This window comes from Numida meleagris, chromosome 22 (genome assembly GCF_002078875.1).
Source record: "Numida meleagris isolate 19003 breed g44 Domestic line chromosome 22, NumMel1.0, whole genome shotgun sequence".
In the NCBI taxonomy this organism is placed as follows: domain Eukaryota; kingdom Metazoa; phylum Chordata; class Aves; order Galliformes; family Numididae; genus Numida; species Numida meleagris.
Genome location: NC_034430.1, coordinates 5434963 through 5456362, shown reverse-complemented (window position 1 = coordinate 5456362; position 21400 = coordinate 5434963). Strand labels below are relative to the sequence as shown.

The 21400-nt window shown below is 64.6% G+C and overlaps 1 protein-coding gene across 4 annotated transcripts; it reads right to left on the bottom strand.

The window, feature by feature from the left end:
• Window positions 178–19443, bottom strand: KIAA1522 (KIAA1522 ortholog). Of its 4 annotated transcripts, none has more exons than XM_021375432.1 (7): window positions 19127–19443; window positions 6268–6423; window positions 5974–6029; window positions 4797–4914; window positions 4328–4444; window positions 1307–4210; window positions 178–1036 (listed from the first exon to the last, which is right to left on the bottom strand). In XM_021375432.1, exons 1-7 carry the CDS (start codon window positions 19353–19355, stop codon window positions 1014–1016), a joined length of 3603 nt encoding a protein of 1200 aa, XP_021231107.1. In that variant the 5' UTR covers window positions 19356–19443; the 3' UTR covers window positions 178–1013. The 4 variants fall into 4 exon arrangements, with proteins under 4 accessions (XP_021231107.1, XP_021231109.1, XP_021231108.1 ...); XM_021375434.1 differs by lacking the exon at window positions 19127–19443 and adding an exon at window positions 13496–17901; XM_021375433.1 differs by lacking the exon at window positions 19127–19443 and adding an exon at window positions 12032–13405.

Below are 21400 nucleotides of genomic sequence, written 5' to 3'. Positions count from 1 at the left end.
CTGCCAGGAGAAGCCAAACATGGAGCCCAATCTCTGCCCCAGTGTGGGGACAGATGGGCCAGGAGCCAGCCCCTTCAGGGTCTGTGTGTGCCCCAGAGCTGCGTAGCACTGAGACACGGTGAGGCCATGGTTGGCAGCAGCCAGGCCCTAAGCCAGGAAGCACAGGAGGCAGTGAGCTTCGGTCATCATCTTTACCAGCCAGGTACAGAGCTCTGAGGGGCTACTTGGCGGCAGAGGGTTGTTTGGTTTTGGTTTGGTTTTTTTTTGTTTTGTTTTTTTTTGTCTTTTTTTCTTACAATCAAAGAAATCAAAATATGACCAAAGTTTACAGAAACAGAAATCAAGGCTCTACCCCAGAGCCCGGGGCCTGAATGCCAGCTCGCAGGGCTCCCGCTGCAGCCGCATGGCTCCCAGCTGGCTGTGCCCAGCAGCAGGACGAGCTGCGGGCAGGGAGCGGTGCTGGCCAAGAGCCCCCTCTTGCTTTTCTCCAGGGCTGCAGCCCCGTTCCACTCCATCCAGGGCTCTGCCTCACGCTGCTTCTGCTGCCCAAGTCCTCCCAGGGGTGGCCGTGGCCGAAGCCTTCCAGTTCCTTTGTCCAAAGTGCTTTGATTCCTCGCTGGCTGAGAGCAGAGTGGCTCCAGCTCCGTGCTCGGGCAGGGCCATCCTCTTCCTGCGTCCTCGCCTGCGCGGCTGCGGCCCCTCGCCCTCCTCTCTGCGCAGCTGCTCTGCTCCACACGCGCAAGCCACGCGGCAGCCCAGCAGGGAGGAGCGCTGGCTCTGGGTACAGGCCTCGAGTCCAGTAACAAAAAAATAATGCAAAATAAAGCTGTAGTACTTAGGAAAGTGAAACCAACACCATTTTTGCATAAATATCATCAAGGCCATGGAGGCTAAGGCTGTTTGCTTCCTGTGTTAAGTTAGTTGCCAGTTCCACACTCATCTGTTGACCTGCCCAGGTCCCTGAGAGATTTGGATTCCTGTCCGTGGGGGCACCAGTCCTGCAGCTCCGTCCTTCAGGCCGTCTCTCCCTGTCTGTCTGCAAGGCAAGAGGGAAGAGCCCATCAGGGAACTGTACCTGCACCCCAGCCTCCCGCAGGCCTGTCCCTCGCCTCGCTGTCCTGGTGTCTCATAGCAGCCCCAGTGCAGCCTGCGCTGTGCTGGGTCCCCCTGCCATGAGCACTCACACTCAGCTCCATCAGCTCCAGCTGATGGCTCGGGCATCACCCTTGACATTTCCTTTGGCTAAGGAGCCCCCAGCATGCACAGAGGGCTCAGCCAGCACCCCCAGCCCTCCTGCTCCGCATACCTTGTGCTGGTGGCTCCGCAACCGCAGCGCTCCTTCCCTCAGCCGTCCCCGCCGGCTCGCTGCCCATCCTGCTCTCCTCCTGTACCGCCACTGCCTTGGCCTTCCCCTCTGGCGTGGGGGAGCCCAGCGCCTCCGGTGCCTTTGGGCTCAGGGGTGATGGAGACGGCCCCAGGCCGAGCGAAGGCTTCTTGGCTACAGGAGGGGGCACCTTGCCGGGCTTTCGGTGCACTTGTGTCTTGCCTGGGCCCTGCTGGGCTGCAGCCGGGGCTGCTGAGCGCTGCCCGGAGAAATTCATCAGCTCGGTGACCAAGTTCCTCTTCAGGTCAGCCTGTGCCTCAGGGGATGAGGGCGTCTCGATCACCAGCTTCTTGGCGCTCTTGGCGAAGATGAAGCTGGCGGTGGAGGTGGGGGACTTGTGCCTGGGGGGCAGCTGCCCATCGCTGGCAGGCACCTCCAGGCCAGGAGGAGCCGCTTTGCTGCCCAGGGGTTTTGTGGCCAGCCCGGAGGCCTCACCAGAGGACGCAGCGGAGGCCTTGAGGTGCACAGCGGCGTGGAGCGGGTTTGAAGGCACCGCATCTTTGGCAGAATTGGGCTGCCGGGTGGACAGGGCCCGGCGGACGGGCTTCTGCGGCACCGGGCGCTCCTCGGTCACAGCAGGCGGCTCCACGCTGACGGAGCGCAGCCGCACCATCTGCAGCAGCGAGGGCGTGACGATGGGCAGGCTGGCGTCCTCCTTGGGCACCGGGCCGCTCTTGCTGCGTGATGCTGGCTCCTTCTTGGTGTCTGCCCGGGAGCCGTTCGCTGCCTTCTTAAGGCAGATTTGGGGTGGTAAAGCAGGAGCTGATGGCGGGGGAAGAGGTGGCGGTGGGGGTACAGTGGCCCCAGGCGGTGGCACGGTGGCTCCGGGAAGTGGCGTGGTGGGGGATGGCGGTGAGCCCTGCTGCTGGATGCGCGAGGAGATGGTGGTCGAGGAGGAAGATGCGGCCACTGTGCTTGGCGTGTGGTTCTCCCCGGCTGCTGGGGTCAGCACAGCATCAGGCGGGGGCAGGTTGGAGAAACAGGCTTCATCCGGAGGGGGGAAGTCTGCCATGGACAGGTCGTGCTCCTCCGGGGCTGGGGGGGGCGGTGGGGGCCAGGTAGCCTCCGTGTGGGCTTCACAGGCAGCCTCGGGGCTCACCTCTGCCTTCTTGGCCGGTGGAGGAGGCGGGTGGTAGGCGGGCGGTGGCGATGGCGGTGGTGACTTGGTGCTGGGTTTGGTGGAGGGCTCCTGCCCAGCGGTGCTGGGCACCAATGGGTCTGGTGAAGGGGTGAGGGGGCCGGCGGGGGCAGCAGGGGCTGCTGCCTGGGGTTTGGTGGGTGGTGGGGAGAAGGGAGCGGGCACCTTGGGGTGTGGCGGGATGACGAACCTATCCGAGCGGCTCTGCACGCAGTGCGGCGTCTCAGAGGGCACCGGGTCTGAGGCCGAGGAGGAGATAGAGGTGAGGGAGGAGGAGACGGACAGCGCGGGGGACTGTAAGGAGCAGACCCGGTCCGGCTTCTGGAGCTGGGCCCTGCCTGGGGATGTGGCCGGGGGTCCCAGCCCCTTGGAGGGCAGCGTGGGCGTCCCGCTCTGGCTGGAGTATCCGCTGGAGGGTGACATAGTGCGATCAGAGCCATCTGGGCAGCTCCACTTGGGCTGAGCTGAGGATTCCCTCAGCACCACCGTTATGCCCCGCTCACCAGGGCTGCCCCGCGAGGTCTTGGGGGAGTTGGTCCCGGCCAGGCTCTCAGAGCGGACGCTGCTGGTCTCGCTCAGTGACGAGGAGAAGACCTCATCCTCAACCGTCGGGCTGAAGGGCTCAGGGTGCGGGGACCAGGGCACATCGCTCGCCTGCTGCGGCCGCCGGTCGGGCTTGGGGGGCAGCCCCACAACCTTGTGCTCCCCCTCTGCCTTTTGATGCAGCGAGAAGGTCCTGCGAGGGGGTGCCGGGGGCTTCTTCATCTTCCTGAGGGAGACGCTGCGTGCCGAGGAGCGCTCACTTGCCAGGCTGCCTGTGTCCGAGCCCTCTGCCTGGCTGCTGGTGCTGAAGGCGGGGGACGTGCGGCCGCTGCTGCCTCCCATGCTGCGGGGCCCCACGGCCAGCAGCCCGTGTGCAGTGTGCACCGTGGCTGTGGCAGGCTTCGAGCAGGTGCTGGCAAAGCTGGCGGAGCTGTACACGCTGATCTGATCGGTGTCGGAGCGTCGTGCGGTGTCGGCTTCGCTGCACAGCCCAGCCTCAGCCTGCCGGCGGTCAGAGCCGCCCTGCGAGGAGATGGTGGAGCTGTTGGAGACAATGGTCTCGGTGGACTGCGAGTGGCTCCAGTTGTCGCTGGAGGAGGAGGGCTCGCGGCTGCGGGTGCTGTGCTCCGAGAAGCGAGTGAGAGAGCGCACCGAGGCCGGGCTGGATGACACCAGGCTGCAGCGGCTCAGTGTCCGCACACTGCTCCGCGTCAGGGCCACCACGTCCACCATAGGCGGCAGGATGGCGTTGGGGATGATCTTGGACATGTAGGTGCCCTGGGGTGAGATGGACATGACGGGGCTCAGCAGCTCCGGGGGGTTGGCGCTGGTGGTCATGCCTGGGACGGCCAGCGACTTCGGCCTCACCATGGGCGACAGCTTGGCCAATGTCTTCCTCCCCAGCAACGTGTCGTCGTAGTAAACCCGGTCAATGTGCTTCTGCAGGGCCGTGTCTGTCTCCTCCAAGGCTCCCAGGCGCACACGGGCACCCCTGGGGACATCCAGTGCTGGCAGGTTCCCGTCGATGGTGGGGATGCGGATGGCGTCGCCGGAGACCTGGACACCGTTCAGCAGGGGCTGCGGTGCCCGGCTGCCCACGTGCCCATCTGCAGGACGTCCCCTGCTCTCCTGGCCATTCCTGAGACCTGGGAGCAGGGAGAAATGAGCCAGGTGTGATCTCAAGGCAGATGCACCCAGCTGAGGCAAACAGAGCCCCAGGATGGGACTGGACCCTAGAACAACTCTTTGCTCATTGCACTTACCCAGCTCCTTCTGGACGTGCTGGGGGATGCCCAGCACCGTTGTCCTTCTCTCCTTCCTCTTCCTGCCGGTCTTCTCCGAAGATTTGGAGAAAGAGTCATGTGGTCGGAAGGTGGAACCTGCAGAAGGTGTGAGTGAGTCCAGCTGGTGTGACACGAGCTCTGGGCCAAGTGTCCCCGGTGTCCACAGCCCAGTACCAACTGCTGGTCACATACCCAGCACAGCCCAGGGAGCATCGGCAGCCAAGCGGAGAGGAGACACTGTGCCCCTGTCTGTCCCCATGGCCAGTTCCATCCCAGTGCCCGTGGCAGCCTCTGACTCAGTCAGAGCTGCTCTCTTCCCTCCAAAGGCCCCCAGATCCCTGCACCAGCTCATGGCCATGCAAGCTCTGAGCCTCAAAGCCCCCAGGGTTTCCTGCCAGGCTCCCCAGCCCCCCACACCCGCTTGGCTCCTGCCCCCACAGCCCGGCACCTTTCCGCTGGATCATCTCGGAGCGGATGGAGAGGGCGTCCTCAGAGGCGCTGTCGGTGACACAGGAAGCCGCCCGGCTCCGTAAGGACACGCTGTCATCCTCCGACAACGCGCAGGACTGTGGGGACACACAGTGGGTTCAGGAGAACCCCAGGCTGCGGGGAAGGAGCGGCCCTGTCCCCTCCAGGCCCCTTCTCTGCCGCGAACTGACTCCACAGCCCAGACAAAAGCTACTCCGAGGGCCAAAGGCTGAGTCAGCCACACCGGCAGCCAGAGTCCTCCCACTAGGAGCGGGGCTGGGAGCAGCCCCAGGGACCCCACGTAGTCCCGCGGACCCCAGAGAGCAGGCGAGCCAGGTCCAGCAGGGCGGAGGGGCCAGCACCGCCCTGTCTCCACACCAGAGGGAAGCATCATCCTCATCACCACTGAGCCAAAACTGCCCCAGGGCTGGGGCAGGCTATGGGGTGGCCATGCCAGGGGAAATATGGCATATACGTGCCACTCTGGCTTCACAGCCTCGCAATGAGCATGGCTTTCTGTGCCCCCCCGTCCCTCCAAAGCATCTCTCAGAGGCCAGGACAAGACAGCCCTGTGAATCTCCTCCCAGGCCCTCACTGCCTGCTTCTAAGGGGTTAAGGTGGCTAAGAGCCAAAGGGAGGCAGCAGTTTAAGCAAATATACGTGGGTGAGGCGCTGGGAGTGGGGTCAGAGCCCAGGGAAGCAGCAAACTCCAGCTCAGCCAAGAGAGTGGGAGTTTCTCGTCCGTCAGCAGCCAGGGAGGGGCCCCTCCATGGGGCTGGACGTGGCCAGTGATCCCCGTCACACTGACCCATCTCCCTGCCTCACTCAGTGCTGCCAGGAGACACTGGTGGGGCAGACAGGGGGGTCAGAGGGACATAGGCACGGTGGGGGGCCATAGGCAGAGCCACACGAGGCAGAGCATGATGCACTGACCTTGAGGACAGTGACAGAGAGGGGGCAAATGGGACAACACCGAGGGGGACACGGCCCATTCCTGCCCTGCAACCCCCCAACCTGGTCCTGCAGCCCCAGCCTCAGCCACATCCCTGCCTCCTCTGGGCCCCAGCACTGCCCTCCACCCTGTGCAGGGGGGCCACCCCAATCATCTCACCCCCCACAGAGCCCCAGGCATGGCTAGACAGAGCTCCCATGCTCACCTGGAGGCTGTTGGTGTCCCCGTGGTCCCAGGCACTTTTGGTCTGCTTCTGCTTCTCTGTGGGAGGACAAAAGGGGGTCAGCGTGCAGCTGCTGAGCCCAGCAGCACAGCCCGTGCCCCCCAGGGCAGTGGGGCAGTAGCGACTGGTGCCACCCCCAGTGCTGGACTCTGGTCACTCTTTGCAGCACCGCCCACACGGGCAGGCCAGCCAGCTGCCCGGGGCACTGGGGACACCATCCCGCAGCCCTGGGGACATCGCCCCACAGCGGGGGCCCGTGGGGCTGGGAGCACCTACCTTGGTGCTGCAGGGATTTGAGCCCCTCGCGGGCCTGGTTGTGCAGCTCCTCCAGGTGCGGGGGCCGCGTGCTGGGGAAGAAGACGTTGTCGGGGCATTCTTCACCCGGCTTGTACTGCACGCTCAGCCGCTTGTCGTTCTCGGTCTTGGCAGCACCTGCAAAAGCAGAGGGGTCACCCACCAGCTCTCTGCATGCGAGCAGCCCCCGGCCCTGCAGCCAGGCAGGATGCAGCCTGCCCATGAGCTCAGAGCACGGGACCAGCCCCATCCCTCCAGCTCTGCCCGATCGATCAGCTCGAGTCAGGCTGTCTGCGCAGTGAGGGATGCGGTGTTTCCTCCCCAGCAGCCAGCATGGAGCTGGGGCGTAGCGCTGCCCTCCTGCCCAGCACCTTCCCTGGAGGGCCAACAAAGCAGTGTGCTGTGGGGGCTGCAGGCTGCTCAAAGGGGCAAATATGGACAGAAGGACAGAAAGACCTTCCCTTCTGTAGGATTGCATCATCTCAAGGCCTTGCAAAGAGCCCCAGAGAGCAGGCATTTACCCCCAAGCTGGTACAGAATATGTAAACCATGACACAGTCCCCAGGGGACCCCTGAGGCTGCTGTGCCCCCTCCATGGCCGCACCAGGTGGCAGAGCCCCACATGCCGCACCACAGCCAGGCAGGGCCCTGCACACCCATCTCACAGCCCCATCCCTCCCAGCACCCAGCGGTGCCCATGGCCAGCACCTGCCCACAGCTTTGGTTCCCACCAGGGGCTGCATCAGGCAGCGCTGGGGCAGGGTGACACAGGGACATGGGCACGGCCCAGCTCGCTCTGTCCACCCTCAGCCGCCCGCAGAGCCTCCAGCTCTTCCTGCCTGGAAAAAAACAACTTCAGGCAGGGAGGGGAAAGGAGGGGAAAGGAAGGGAGACAACAGGAGACGGCGGGGCTGGAGGGAAGCACTGCGGGGATGCGGGCACCCACCGCTTGGCATCCACCACCATCAACTGGGACGGCCGCTGCCTTGTCGCACCCAGGCCCTGTCCCCAGCGTGGCTCACACCCGGCCCCGGCCACGCTCGGCTCCAGCACACAAAGAGCAGGCCCCGAACAATGGAGCCAGCCCACCCTGCCGCGCCGCACCGCCGAGCCAGCTGCCTCCACCAGCACCCACGGCACCCAGGGGCTTGGCTGGGTGCGGAGCGCATGTGGCGGGGCTTTGGGGTCCCCTGTGCTCGTGCAGGGACACAAGGCAACCACAACCCCCCCCTCTCTGCTCTTCCCCTAAGAAATGCCCTCCCCCCTGCCGGCAGCCCCTCGCCTGACCCCCACCCGCGTGGGCTCAGCTGCTTTATGGTGTGTAGGGTGCACTGAGCTGTGCCCTGCACGTCCCCGTGGTGAGAACGGGACCGGTGACCTTCGCTGCCCTCCTCAGGGTGGCAGCTGCTGCAGGGACACCCCCGAGGCACGCGGGGGTCGGGGCACTCCGGGGTTGTGTGAGGACAAGCGAAGCGCTTCTCCCTCCCTCCTCTCCTCCGCATCTCCACTCACCCTTCTTCTTGAAGAAAGCCAGAAGCGAGGAGAGATTCCTGCCCATGAAAACCACCATGGTGGCCAGGAAAAGGGTCTGCTCCCCACGGGAGGGGGGCTCCGCCGCCCCCAGCCGAGGCTCTGCTGCCGCCTATCGTGCCGAGGGGACGGATGCCGAGACCCCAGCTCTTCCTCCCCACGCTCGTCCGTGCCGCAGGACCCGGCTGCAGGATGCCCGGCGGGAGGATGCTCGCCCGGCGGAGCGGCTGCGCGGGGAGAGGCCGGAGCCGGGGGGGAGGATGCGCGGCGGCAGGAGGGGACAGCCCCGGCTGCTCCCACCGCGCTCCCGGTGCTGGGAGGAGGAAGCAGGGCCCCTCCTCTGGCCTCCCGCTCACCCCCAGCCCTCCCTCCCCTATTGCATGAAGCGTGTGGGGGACGCACCCTGCCTGGCATGGAGATGCGTGCAGAGAATTCCCCCAAAATTCCTGTGCCCAGAGGGAATCCCCCCGCATCACCCACACCATCCACGCCTGGTCCCCACCGAGCACAGCAGCCCTGCAAACCGGCAGGGCTGAATTCCACCCCAGTGTGGCCAACTGGGAGGAGCTGGGAGGCTTTTTGTCCCCAAGCATCAACCCTTGGGATGTGCTGCAGTGTGGTAGGCAGGGCCGGTGTCCCCACGTCCCCACCGTGTCCTCCAGCACAGCAGTATCACGGTCACTGGAGGCCTGTGGCGCTGGGGATAACCGGGCTTCAGACCAGTCTAACCAGTAGCTCCAGCCGCTGGGGCAGGCGGGGAGGGGGGGGTTGGCAGCCGCAGCGTCCACGCACAAGGGGATAGAACCGCAGGCAGAGGCAGGGAGCACCCACACCACTCTGTGCACAGCGCACCAGCAGCACCATCCAGGTGGGGCAAAGCCTTCTTCCTCTGCAGGAGCAGCTCCCCATGGGCTGTGCAACCAGCTTGCTGCAGCCAAACACGGGTCTGGCTGCGGGCACAGCAGTTACCCAAGGCACAGATGAACCCCACTACGGGCGCGGCCCCGGCCTGGTGGTGCAGCTCAGTGCTGGGGATTTCCTCCCCTGCATCTCCTCCATTCAACGCGCAGAGCTCCCTGCAGCTCCTGCACACCTAACCCCGCAGCCGGCGGAGGCACAGCACCGTCCCCGTGGCAGGGCAGGATCAGCCCCGCTGCCCACGCGCTCAGCCAGAAGGTGCCGGCGGCCGCAGGCAGACGCTCCCAGCTCTTTTCACAGCACAAATGGAAAAGGGCCATAATGAAAGGGCTGAGGGTGCACAAAGCAGGCGGCACGTGGTGCCCTCTGCTCTGCGGGCAGCGTGAGCACGGCGGGGGGAGATGCTGCGCTGCAGGAAGGGTTCAGCGTCCGCAGCAGCAAAGGATGGAGCAGGACGGAGCCGCAGCCCAGCACACGGGGATCCCACAGCAGAGGCTCCCGCTGCAGCCCACACCAGCAGCAACACGCCCGTGCAGAGCTGGCGCCCCGGCCCTCGCGCATTCCTTGCGACGCGCCCTGGATCGACCCGTCCCCTCCAGGCTCTCCCGCTCCAACCTGGCACACACGTGCCTCGTCTGCACGTGGCAGCCGGATCCTGCAGCAGGAGGACTCTGGGTCCTGCCCAGGGCAGGTAGGACAGCCACAAGGATGGTTTTCCTGCACGGGACCTGGCGTCCAACAGGTGAGGCGCTGCTGACAGCAGGGACGGTCCGGAGGGAGAGACCAGGGCTGAGACCCCAAAGGAGCGCAGCTGAGTTTGCGCAGCTGAGGATGCTGCAAGGAGACGGTGCTGGTCCCACTGCAGGGACACAGCTGAGCCATGGGGCTCTCCCGTTGGGGTGAGCCAGAGGGACAAACCCTCCGCTGCCTCTGGCTAAGGGGTGAGCGCTGGCTCCGTGCTCCACGCTGCGCGTGCACCTCCTGCGAGCAGCAGGCTGGGCCACCACCCCCAGGTGTGCGCATCCATCGCTGCCTGCACGGCACTGCCTCGACTTGCCTTCGGGTCCTGCGGCGGGGAACAGGCAGCGCCCGCCCGGCACCTCTGACTCACTGGGGAAAAATGGGGAGGAGGAGCAGGGGAGCTGGCACGGGAGCTGTGAGGTCCCAGAGGAGCAAGGGGAGGAGATGCTGCCTTCCCTTCTGTGTGGCACTGGGGACCCTTCTGCACCATGGGGCACCAAACGGCGCTCGTAGGCACCAAACAGTGATGCCCAGGTGTGTAAATGCAGCCGCTGCTCGGGGATAGCAGCGTGGTCCCTCCGTGTCCAGAGGGCTGCAGGAGCTCCCCAGCCTTGTTGCTGCCCCGACTCTCTGCATGGGGTCTGCACGTTGGGGCTGAGCTGTCTCAGGGCAGGACAAGAGCACAATAATATTGATGGTGGCTCTGGCCACACAGCCCCTGGCTGTCACGCAGCGCAATCTGCAGGGTTACAGCCTGCCCTGCTCCTCGCTCCGGGGCTGATGTTCCAGCCAGGAAAACATCTCCACAAAGTAAATAAACACGACCCGAACGGCGCTGCTGGCTCTGTTCTCAAAGACAATCCCATGCAGAGACAGAAATAAAATTCATTTTGAATGGGAAAACAAACGTGGGTCTTTTTCTTCCTTTCAATTACAGCACAGAAAACTACCACGCGTGCCCTGGGCAAGTGAATGGCCACAAATGGCAAAGCAGGCAGGGATGGGATGGGGGGAAACCACACGTGGGGGAGGGCTGTGGTTCATGGCTGCTGTAGGGCAGGAGCACACCAGTGGAAAGGGGACAAGCTGAGCCACAAAAGCACAGAGTCTGTACTCTGGTCACACAACACACTTGGGAGCCGGGGTCCCTCCTGGTCCGCTCCATCCCTCAGCCCCATACAGCTCGCAGGCAGCCCGGTGCCCGCTCCCAGCCCAGTGCCCGCTCTCAGCCCATTGCACGAGGCCTCCTGCTGTGTCCCCACCCGCGCTCGGCCCCTCCTGAGAAGCCACCAAACAGGTTTGAAGGTAAATACAGCCTGAGCCGGGAGCCGGATCCGGGCGGGAATGGCCCAGCCAGAGAGCAAGGGCGCAGACAGCGGGCGAGGGGAGGGCTGGGGGTGAGCCCTATGCGTGGCAGCCCCTGGCTGCAGACACACCGCTGTCACCTCCTCCCTCCCCAGCAAGCCACGCCGAGCTGTGCCAAAGTCCAGAGCTCTGTTAGTGCTGTTCTGCCTCCACTGAGCTCCTCTCCTCCCCCTCCCACGCACCCTTCCATGGTGCTGTGCACGCTGCTCGCTGCCCGTGTCCATCCCCGCGACGCGTGCCATCATGCCCAGCGCTCGCAGGGACCGAAGGCACTCTGCAAATGTCAGACGTGCCTGTCACAGCAGGTCCCGTGCTCCACACGGGAGCAGATCCAGGAAAGGATTAGAGACAAGACCCTGCAGGTTTCTCCACACACAGCAGCACTGAGGGCTCCCAGTAGCAGGGACCTGCAGCTCCATCAGCCCAGCTGGCTGCGCAGCACCTCGCTCCCGCTGGGCGCAGCCTGGCCCGGCGCCACGTTCCTGCACCCTGACTCAGCAGGGCCTGGCGGGGCTGTCCTGATAAGGAGCAGATAAGAGGCTTCAGTCTCCATGGTGCTCAAGGACTGCCAGGGACCTTCCCCATGCAGCTCCCGCCATAAGGAGCCCAGGGAGGAGCAGAGGGGACGCACCCAGAGATACATCCATCCCCTGCTTCGGCACAGGGTGAGGGACGTGGGAGAAGCAGGCCTGAGCCGCTCAGGCTGAGGATGCGGTGCCCCTGGCACTGAGCAGGGAGCAGGTCGTGGGCAGCTCAGCCTCCTGCCAGCCCCGTCCCATGGCTCCTGCCCCTTGAGATCAAAAGGCACTGGGCAGCCACCCAGCGCCGGGCACTGCCTGCCTGCCCCTGAGTGCCCTGCAGCCGGGGCACCGCACCATGCACCGCGTCTGGAGAGGCTGGAAGAGACCGAACCCCACAGGACGGGAGAATCACAACAAACCCCAGGAGAGCAAGGTTACACAGCAGCGGCCAGCGGGTCCAGGGAGGAGCGCCTGCAAATATTCTCGGAAAGCACGTGGCTGGCCAAGCAAAACTCCTGCAGAGCCGAGCAGCAGCGGGAAGCATGCCCAGCCCCAGCCACATCAGCCCACCCCAAGAGAACCGAGGGGCAGTGGGGGGGCCAAGCAGCTGGAGATGGGGACCACAGGATGCTGCTGGCCCTGACACCAGTGACGCGCAATGATCCTCAGACCTGAAATCGGGGATCCCCGGGGCCTGGTCAGGGCAGGAATGGGCAGTCCCATGGTAGGGAGCGGGGCCGGCACCCTGCCCCCAGCCCGTGATCCCAGCTGCGCCCTCCGAAACGCTGAAGCGACACAATGCAAATTCTTTGGCTTTGTGGCCGCTGCGCCGTTGCCATGGAGCGGTGGCAGAGAACAAACAGAACTTGCCCCATGTTTTCTCAGCACCTTCCACCCCATGCCCTTCAGCCCTCCTCACCCATCTCAGCATCTGCCCGGTGGTGCTGCACCCACTGTGCGCATTTTGGGCCAACCTGCCCACGCCACCATGGTGCAGCCAACCTGAAGTTCCCAGCCTGTGTCCCCAGGGCCGTGGGGGGACACTGGGTGCAACCTCTGGAGCAAGGCACGGTGCTGGCAAAGCAGCCAGGCTGGCAGTAAGCTTCCTCCTGGGAGAGAAATGCCCCAGCCCAGGGGACAGACATGGGATGGGAGCAGAGGGCTGTGCCAGGGGCTGCTCAGAGCCCCTCATGGCGCAGCACAGGGCTGGCACAGAGCAGGGGACCAGTCCCCAGCAGGACCAGCCCCAGTGGTTTGATGGAGAGGAGACTGCAGGGACAGGGGTCGGGGGGAGCCTGCAGGGCGGGAGGTGTTCGCTTCGCTTCCCCACAGTCTTAAGGAAAGGGATTTCCCAGCTGACTCCTTGGGACTTATTTGCTTTGCTTAATACCTGTTCGATTTCAACAGGTAATTGATGGTGTGGATAAATGGAGGCTTTGTTACAGATGTTACACACCTTTTATCCTTCAGTTATGAGGCTGAGAACTCAGAATGGCACCATGAGCATTACCAGAGCCGCCCGCTCTGCAAACCCCGACCTGTCCCTGCACTCCAGGACAAATGGGACCTGCAGAGGCCTCACAGGGCTGCGCCTTCTGGCTGCCCGCTGTGCTCCACGCGTCACCTTGAACCACATCTTGCAGTTTCACACGGCTTTCTTGCTCCCTGAGCCCAGCCAAGGAGCTGAACCCAGGCTGTGACATGTTTGCCTTGGGACAAGAAGGGCACTGGGGATGCCAGCAGGCGTGCTCCAGACCACGCGATGCCGGCAGCCCCAGGTCCCCGCTCCAGCCACTGGGATGCTGCTGAGAAAAACAAATCGGTCACTGACTGAGTGGGCGATCGCTGTCCTGATAAGCGCAGGAAAGCAGTGAGCAGGCAGCCTGCAGACAGCACGGCAGCCCCCGTGCACACCAAGGGCTTTTCCCCTGATCCTGCCTCACCCCCAGCTCGGTGGGAGCACAGCTGCTGCTGCCCCGCAGGCACCTGCTCCTTCAGAGCAACAGAAAGCCACCGGCAACCTGCCCCGGCCCCACGTCCCCAGCACCCCAGGAGCGAGCAGACACCAAACTCCCCTGTACAGCCCCCTGAGGGCACGGATCCAGCCGCCAACACGTCCCCCCCCCAGCTCCTACCTGCCCTCGGCTTCCCAGCCCGACCCCATGGCCAGGGGGAGCCCGCGGGACTCCTCTTGCGGTACGCGTTGCCCATGGCTCCGACCTCACCCTCCACCGCCTCCGGGCGGAGGATGCCGCGGCCCTACATGGCGGTGCTGAGGGGGCTGCCGGGGGGGCCCGCAGCACAGGGCTCCCGGCCGCCCGCTCCCATCGCTACGGGAGCCCAGCTCGCAGCCGGCTCTGCCGGAGCCAATGGCACAGGCAGAGAGGAGTGGCCTCCCAGGAGCGCCCAGCGGCCCTCCCAGCCCCGGATCGAGGTGGGTGCTGCGGGTGGGAGCGCAGGCACAGGGGCTACAGCCCCCCCAGCCCCGCTCTGCTCTCCGGGTCCAGCTATCGGCACAGCTGCTGCAGCCATCCCAGCTCATGAACTGGCAACACCAAGTTGGGCCCACAGCAATTTCTGCGTGTCCTGAGCACAGCTCTGGTGCTTCAGGAGATATGTCCCAGGGTGCGGGGGTCCCAGAGCCCGCAGACACGAGGGTACAGCCCCATCCTGACCTCCCCAGGGGCAGCAAGGCGACGAAGGTTCAAGCATCTGCTGCCCAAAGCTGGGGCCAGAGCCCACCCAGCTGCACGAGGACACAGCACTGTGCACTGCTGGCACCGCGTGCCCGCTCCCCCCGGGTGATCCCAACCCCACGGCCTCGTGACCGCTCTCCGGCCGTGCGCTTTTGCAAGCAGCTGGCAGGAGGAGAGGGCTGCGTGCGGGCAGCTCAAAGCGACGCTGGTGCAACAGCAGTGATTCTGCACAGACAAGCCCGGAGCCGGGCGGCTGCGAAATGCGTGGGCACGGCGAGCAGCCTGCCCCGTGTGAAGTGCAGCTCTCCCTTCTGGCTTTAATGAGAAAATTAAACGCTCTGAGGGCAGGGAGGGGTCAGCTGGTCAGAGGGTGGGCAATTCCTACCGGCAGTGTTTATGTTCCTTTGGTGATTCAGTGAAGGCTCGGATAAATAGGAAGGATGGGTTTGTGGTGAAGGCTCAGCACTATGACTAAAGAGGTGATGTAAAAAATTATCAACCGGACGCTCGGTGCCGACCTCCCGAGGTGATCCACAAAGAGTTCACCTTTGGACTTCAGCCTCCTCCCCTGCCATGGAATTAACGCCGCTCGGGTTCCCACCGGCGCTCAGTGGGGCAGAGGGCACCGCGCGCTGCGGACGGAGCCTGACCCCCCAGGTGCAGCATCAGCACGGCCCTTTGCAGCAGCACCCTGCTCACAGCACCGTGCATCCCCAGGAATAATTCAGGACACGGGCACATGAGCAAGAGTCAGAGCGCCCTGCTCAGCAATGCAGGGTGACTCCACTGCAGGGCTGCATCCTGCACCCCACATCCTGGCGTGCAGCTTCAAAGCAGACACGCAGACCCCTGCGCTGCATGCTTCCTCTCTCTGCCATGACACAGCTTCACCAAACACTTCTTGAAGTGAAGCATTTTCACTCCTCTTCCCTGCAAAAAGAGGGGGCTGGAGCCTGCAGCACTGCCCCAGATACAGGCAGACACTTCCCTGTTGCTCCAGCACCCAACTCCCACTGAACCACCACGGTGCTCCGGGGGCTCCTGCAGGGAGCAGGAGCCAAGGTCAGAGCCAGCTCCACCAGCAAGGAGCAGGGTGGAGGGGCAGGGAGGCGGATAACGAGGTACAGATCTCATCATCGCTGCACGACTGCTCCGAGCACAACCAATCCTGGCGCAGTCACATGCTCACCCTGCCCACGTCCCGGGGGGCAGGGACCCCTCCGTGCCCCACAGGGAAGGATCAGTCCCCGCGCTGACCCAATCCCCGAGCAAACAGAGTGGGAGCCGCGCTGCCTGAATGAGAAAGGAATTCAGCCCTTGTTCCCTTAATGGGGAAGCAAAGCTCAGAGAGGCAAAGGTGACACAAAACCCCCGCTTGAGATCCCCAATCATTAACAGCAATACATAACCAGGAGGGTTTCGCATTAGTTCCTGTTGCAGCCGGAGCCCGGGCTGCCAGCACTGCACAGCTCAGGCTGCTGCCACAGCCCGCAGCAGCGCGAGGCACCGGGCTCCTCGCCCCGGGGCACCGCCGCTCACCGCAGGGACACGGGGCCCTGCTCCTTTGGCAGGTGAAGGATTTTTCGCTTCATCCCTGCCCAGCTCCTTGCCTTCCGCTGGCCTGCGTTCCCCCCGGCGCTGGAGACGAAGTCAATGATGATATTGTCTTATGAAATAAAACCTTCCTTCTAAAAGGAAACACGACTCCGGCAGAATAGTTTTATCGGCTCTTATGGAACGTTATTTGCGAGAGCAATTCCTGCAGTTGTCTCCAGGTGGAATAGCTGTGGTTGAGGACACACCTCTCTTTGTTCGGCACGGCGGCTCCGGGCCCGGCCGGCAGATTCCTGTTGTTCACATTTTCTGAAGTGTCACTCTCTGCCTTCTGCAGATCGAACAAATTCGTGACCGCGCGGATGCAGCGGGCAGCGCGAGGTGTGGGGCACCTCCCCACGATCTCCTTCCACGACACAGTCCCCACGTTTACAGCACACGGTGATGGTGCTGCCGCGTGACAGCGGAGATGGGGACGCGGGGAGCGAGGCACCGAGCTGCTATCAGAGCAGCGCACACAGCCCCACAGCTCAGCCCCACTGCGCAGCAGCCGCGTGTGTTCAAAGCTGCGTTCTTAACCCCAGCACTCAGGAAATCTGCTGCTGCTGCACGAAGCTGGCATCAAACACGAGAAGCCAACGCTCATGTAGCGCTTCTGGAACATCAATTCCTTCACTTCGCCAGGGAATCACGAGCGATGTGAGGCCCATATAAAGCCATAGCCAAAAACTGGGCTAACACCCCAGCGCACCGCCACGCAGCAGCAGCCTGCTCGCACCGCCCGGCTGCAGCACGGAGCACACAGAGCTGCTGAGGGTGAAGGGGCTGCCAGCACCCCGTGGGTCTGCAAGCACTGCTCGCAGAGGAAAGCCTTCAGCTTCCTTGCTCCCAACCAAAACACCTCCTGCAGACAGTGGGAAAAGCGGCCGCACGGCGCCGCGGGGCAGGCTGCAGGAGCTGAGGGCCCTTGGTTCCGTGGGTCCTCCCAAGCCAACACCCCAAGGGCTGACAACACTCCCGGCCTCCAGAGCCACCACGATAGCAGGGAGATGCGCACCCTGGGGAGCTCTGCCACCGCGGGCACCACAGAAGTGCAGCGGCTGCAGAAGGGCAGAACGACCTGAGCGAGGGCTGCAGCAGGCTGGGTGCACTCCTCCAGCTCACCCATTTCTGCTCCTTTTTCCATCTTCCAGCCTCCAATGCGGGTTGGAGTGGGATGCGGCAGTGGAAGCGCCCGTGGTCATCATCCAAGTGCTCACGGATGCTGCAGCCGCTCCTCCAGGCTGTGCTGGGACTGGAAGCATCCAGCAGGAGAGGGTTCCATCCTCCATGGGGGCTGCTCCTGCTATTCCCCTGCTCAGATCTGCCCGTGGGGATGATGGCATCCCTGCTCTCCCCAGCCCAGCAGCGTGAGCAGCCAGAGCTGGCATTTCCAATCAGATGGAACACCGGGCTGATCCAAAATGGAATTGCTTTCATCCTGCGGTTCCCGCGGTCTCAGTGCTGAGCAATCCAGACTTGGATGACACCAAGGTCGGGAGCAGGAGTCAGCCCCGACCCGCAGCTGCGCTCCACGCCCAGCAGCCACAACCACGCAAACGGAGGGCGACGGAGAGCCACGGCTGCTGCAGAACTCAGCACCACGCAGACACAGAGACAAGAGCACGGCACCAGCAGCCAGAGCCCACAGCGACCTGCTTAAGTGCTCCTCTTCCCCATCCCACAGCTCCCAGCTCGATGTCTGGAAACGCTGCCAGGTTGGGCCGAGCCCGCAGCTTCACACAGCGCCCGGCACTGCCGAGCTTTGCACCCGCACTGCGCGGCACCGCGAGGACATCGCTGCACAACGCGGACCGGCGCCGTCTGCCCAGCTGCTCAAGGAGCATTGCGGCCCTGTTACACAGGGAAGGGCGGCACGCAGCACCCGCCTGAGGTCAGCGAGCGGCAAGGCCACAGCATGGCCCTGGGGATGCGCGCAGCCGGGCCGGAGGCGGTTAACCAGGGTGGGGCTGCTGAGTACTGAAGCCAGCCGGGTGATTCAATCCGGCACGCGCTGCCATCGCCGCACGTCCACGCAGCTGCCCCGCTCCTCAGGAAACGCAGCAGGAGCCACCAGCTGGGGGTCCCACAGCCCATAGGGGCACAGACCCCCCAGCGCTGCCAACTGCATGGGGACACCACGCAGCCCCTCATCCTGGGCGCCGAGGGGATGCTGAACGCACGGCCAGCGGGGTGACCCTGCCCTGCTAACACAGCGCGAGGAGCAGGCTGGAGCCCTGACTGCTGATTAGCGGGTGAACGGTAAAACTTCAGGAAAAATAATTAATAATAAAAAGAAAAAAAAAAAAAAAAAGGGGGGTTGACAGAGCTGGAGCGGGCGTTCCTGCAGAGAGGAATATCACATGCTTTGGCACAGCTTGCTTTTTCTGCTCAGGTTTCAGGCTCGCAGCAGTGTGCGCGCTCGGTGTGCTGCTCCCAGGCAGCATCTCAGGGACCCCCCGCACAGCCCGGCCCCTGAGACCCCCCCACCTTTCCACGGCCTCATCACGGATCTCAGCGGGCTTCTCAAAGCCACAGTCCTGGGAATTAACTCCCCGGGGCAAACGGAGGAGGAAAATTCCAGGTGACGGCAGCCGGGTGCCACTGAAGCGACACAGGAGGTGACACAGCCGCACCCTGCGGGAAGGACGGCCGCGCGGCGCAGCCGGGATCCCTCACAGTGCAGGGACAGAGGCCGCTCCGCTGTGCCAACCTCCTGCGCCCGCTGCCACCTGCCCCAGGGAGCAGCCACGGCGAGCGGAGCGCGGCACGCCTCCACACATCGCACTGCTCCAGATGGGGACGCGGATGGGTCACGGAGGACAGCACCGCACGGGGACGGGGCAGGGGCCATATCGAGGACAGGAAGGGCCACACCTGGAGCACGGCAAACACCGGGCCCAGGAGGAGGAGGAGGAGGCGGCTGGCGTGCCTCCAGGTTTCCCTCAGCCACAGCGACCTTCTGAGTCAGCGCAGAGCCAGAGCCGACCCAGCGAACCGGCACCAGCCCTCGGGGCAGGGGCGAGAGCGCGCCGGGGCCTGCCGGGTCCGGCCTGCTGCTGCGGCCACCACTGACACAGCCCTCACCTCCTCAGCCACCGCCACGAGCCCTCCGTGGCCCTCTCCGCGGCCACCAGCGCTAGCCCTCCTCTGCCATCTCCTCGGTCGCCACTTCAAGCCCTCCTCAGACAATCCCACAGCCACCGACCGTGGCCGTCACCTTGACCCCTCCTTGGCCACCACCTTGACCTCGCCTCGGCCTCCGCCACGGCCTCCACCTGGAGCCCTGTGCCGCCTCCACGGCCACCACCGCTGTCAGCCTGACCCCTCCTCGCCAACCCCCCGGATCCCTTCGGGTCGAGCCCTCCACGGCCACGTCGGCCCCTCCAGGGCCACCCGCACGACCGCCGCGTCCCCTCCAGTTCCCCCTCCTGAGCCCCCCGTGCCCACCACCCGCGGCCCCGTCCCCACCCTCACCTGCTCCTCGCAGCTCGGGGCTCGCAGCCGCCGGGCTCCCCGCCCTCCTCTTCCTCCTCCGGCCCCGCAGCCAGCTGAAGGCCCTCCGCAACCCGCCCGCTTTGCCGCTGCCCTTCTTCTTCCGGGGGGACACCTCGGCGGGGCCGGGCTCGGCCTCACCGCCCTCCGCAGGTGCACGCGGGGCGGACATGACCGCGGCGGGCAGAGCCCCGCGCCGCCCGCTGCCCATAGGGCCGGGCCCGCCCCGGCTGCGGCTGCGGCTGCGGCTCGGCCCCAGCTCCGGGCTCCCGCCGAGCGTACGGCGCCGACGGAAAGTTTCTCCGGAGCCGGAGCCGGGGCGGAGCCTGCGGCCTCGCCGGGCTGCGGGAGGGCCCGGCCCCGGCCCTCCGCTCCTCCCCTCCGCTCCGCCCGTGCGCAGGTGGGGACCGCGGCCCCGGAGCCACCTGCGGGCGGGCAGAGCGCCGGGGCAGCGCGGGGTCCTCCCGGCCTCACCGCCACCGCAGCGCGGCCCTGTCAGCGCCCCTGGGCCGGGGAGGGCGGTTACTGCGGGCAGGACCCCGAGACCACGAGATGGCGCGGGGCCGGGGGCTGTTTTCTGCTGTTTAACGGAGCTGAGAGCGCGCCGAGGGCTCCCACGGGAGCATCTGTGGGCCTGGGGGTCTCCCCTGGAGCATCGGTGCGCCCAGAGATCTCCCCACGAGTGACCGCCAGGAGATGTGAGATCTCCCTGAGAGCGTCAGGGGATCTCCTTGGGACCGTCAGTGCGTTCAAGGGTCTCCCCGCGACCATCAGAGGATCCAAAGGCGTCCCCAAGAGCAACCGTCAGAGGACCTGAGGATCTGAGCATCAGTGGATCTAATAAATGATTTCTCTGCTTGCACACAAGTACAGCCAGCGGGTCACGCTGCTGAGGGCAGTGGGGTGCACCAGAGCCCCGGCTCGGTGGTGGCATCCCTGCAGGAAAGCAGGAGGTTTCTGCCCGCTCACGGCACCGTTGGGTTTAGGTCCCCGTGAGGATGCGCTGCTTAATGGGAAAAGCTGCAACATTGCTTTTAAAACACATCCTCTTCCCGGAGGCTCACACACCGCCTGGCTGCGTGCCCGGGGGAGTTTGCCAATGTCTGGAAATGACTAGAAGAATTTACAAAACAACGAGCCTGGCCCTCCTGCAGGCTCCCCAGCACGCTCCCGTCCCACGCGGGTGGTGGGATGCAGGGGTGGGTGCCGTGCTCCTGCACTCCGACAGATCCCAGTGTGCTCAGCGTTAACACGACGTGGCACCGAGCCCTGGTGGCTCCTGCAGGAGCGCGGGGGCTGGCGGAGCTCTCCTGGCTCTGCTTCTCATTTCCCCCCGCCACCACTCTGACCCCTGACTCAACTCCCACAAATGCTCAAGTGTTTGGGCAGCCGTTTCCTGGCACCTACACCCGGTTCTGGGACAGCTCCTTCCCAGTGCTCTGGAGCATGGCTGCCCTTGGGCTTTTGGTGACCCCCAACAGCGTGCTCTCCTCTGGGGCAAAGCTAATCCTCGATCAGGGCGTTTGTGTTGACTTTCTGCCACCGGCTCCAAGTTCTGAGTCATGAGCCTCCCAAAAAGATCCTGTTTCTCACATCTTTCCCCTCCTCAGATGTCGGTAGAACCAGTTTTAAAAATATTTTTGCACACAGTTATGGAGCACTGTCCAAATAAGACAGCGAGGATCAGTCATGCTCCAGGGAGAGCTCTGGGCAGAGGGGAGCAGGGTGGCTGGGGATGGGGCAGGTCACTTGCAGCCCACAGTGCCTGGTCCTGTTCTTGGGGAGGGCAATGCAGGCAGAGGCACCCCAGCTGGGCCATGCGTGCTCTGCTCATCTGGCCGGGACAGACAGAAGTACACCGTGCAGCTCGCCAGGCTGGAGCTCAGTTCCTGGGCCTTGAGACAGAGGGATGGAAGGGGACAGCAGCTCAGAGCCCTGCCTGTCCCCACCAGCCACAGCGCCGTGTGCTGCAGCCCCTCAGCAGCGACCAGAGCTCGTGGGCTTGGTTCTCTCGGCCCATTTGCTGCCCACATCAGCTGGAGGTGGTGGGACAGATCCATGCCCAGAGCCAGGCACCTGCTGGCTCCACGGGTGCAGCCTCGTGACTCACTGATCCTGCGGTGCCTGTGGGCAGTGAGGAAAAGGTCCTGGCACAGTCACCGGCCCCACTGCACCCCAGCAGTGCCGTCCCCCACCCCAATGCACTCCTGAGCCCCCACCATGGGGTCGGGAGCAGGAAGCTGCTGCTCCGTGTTC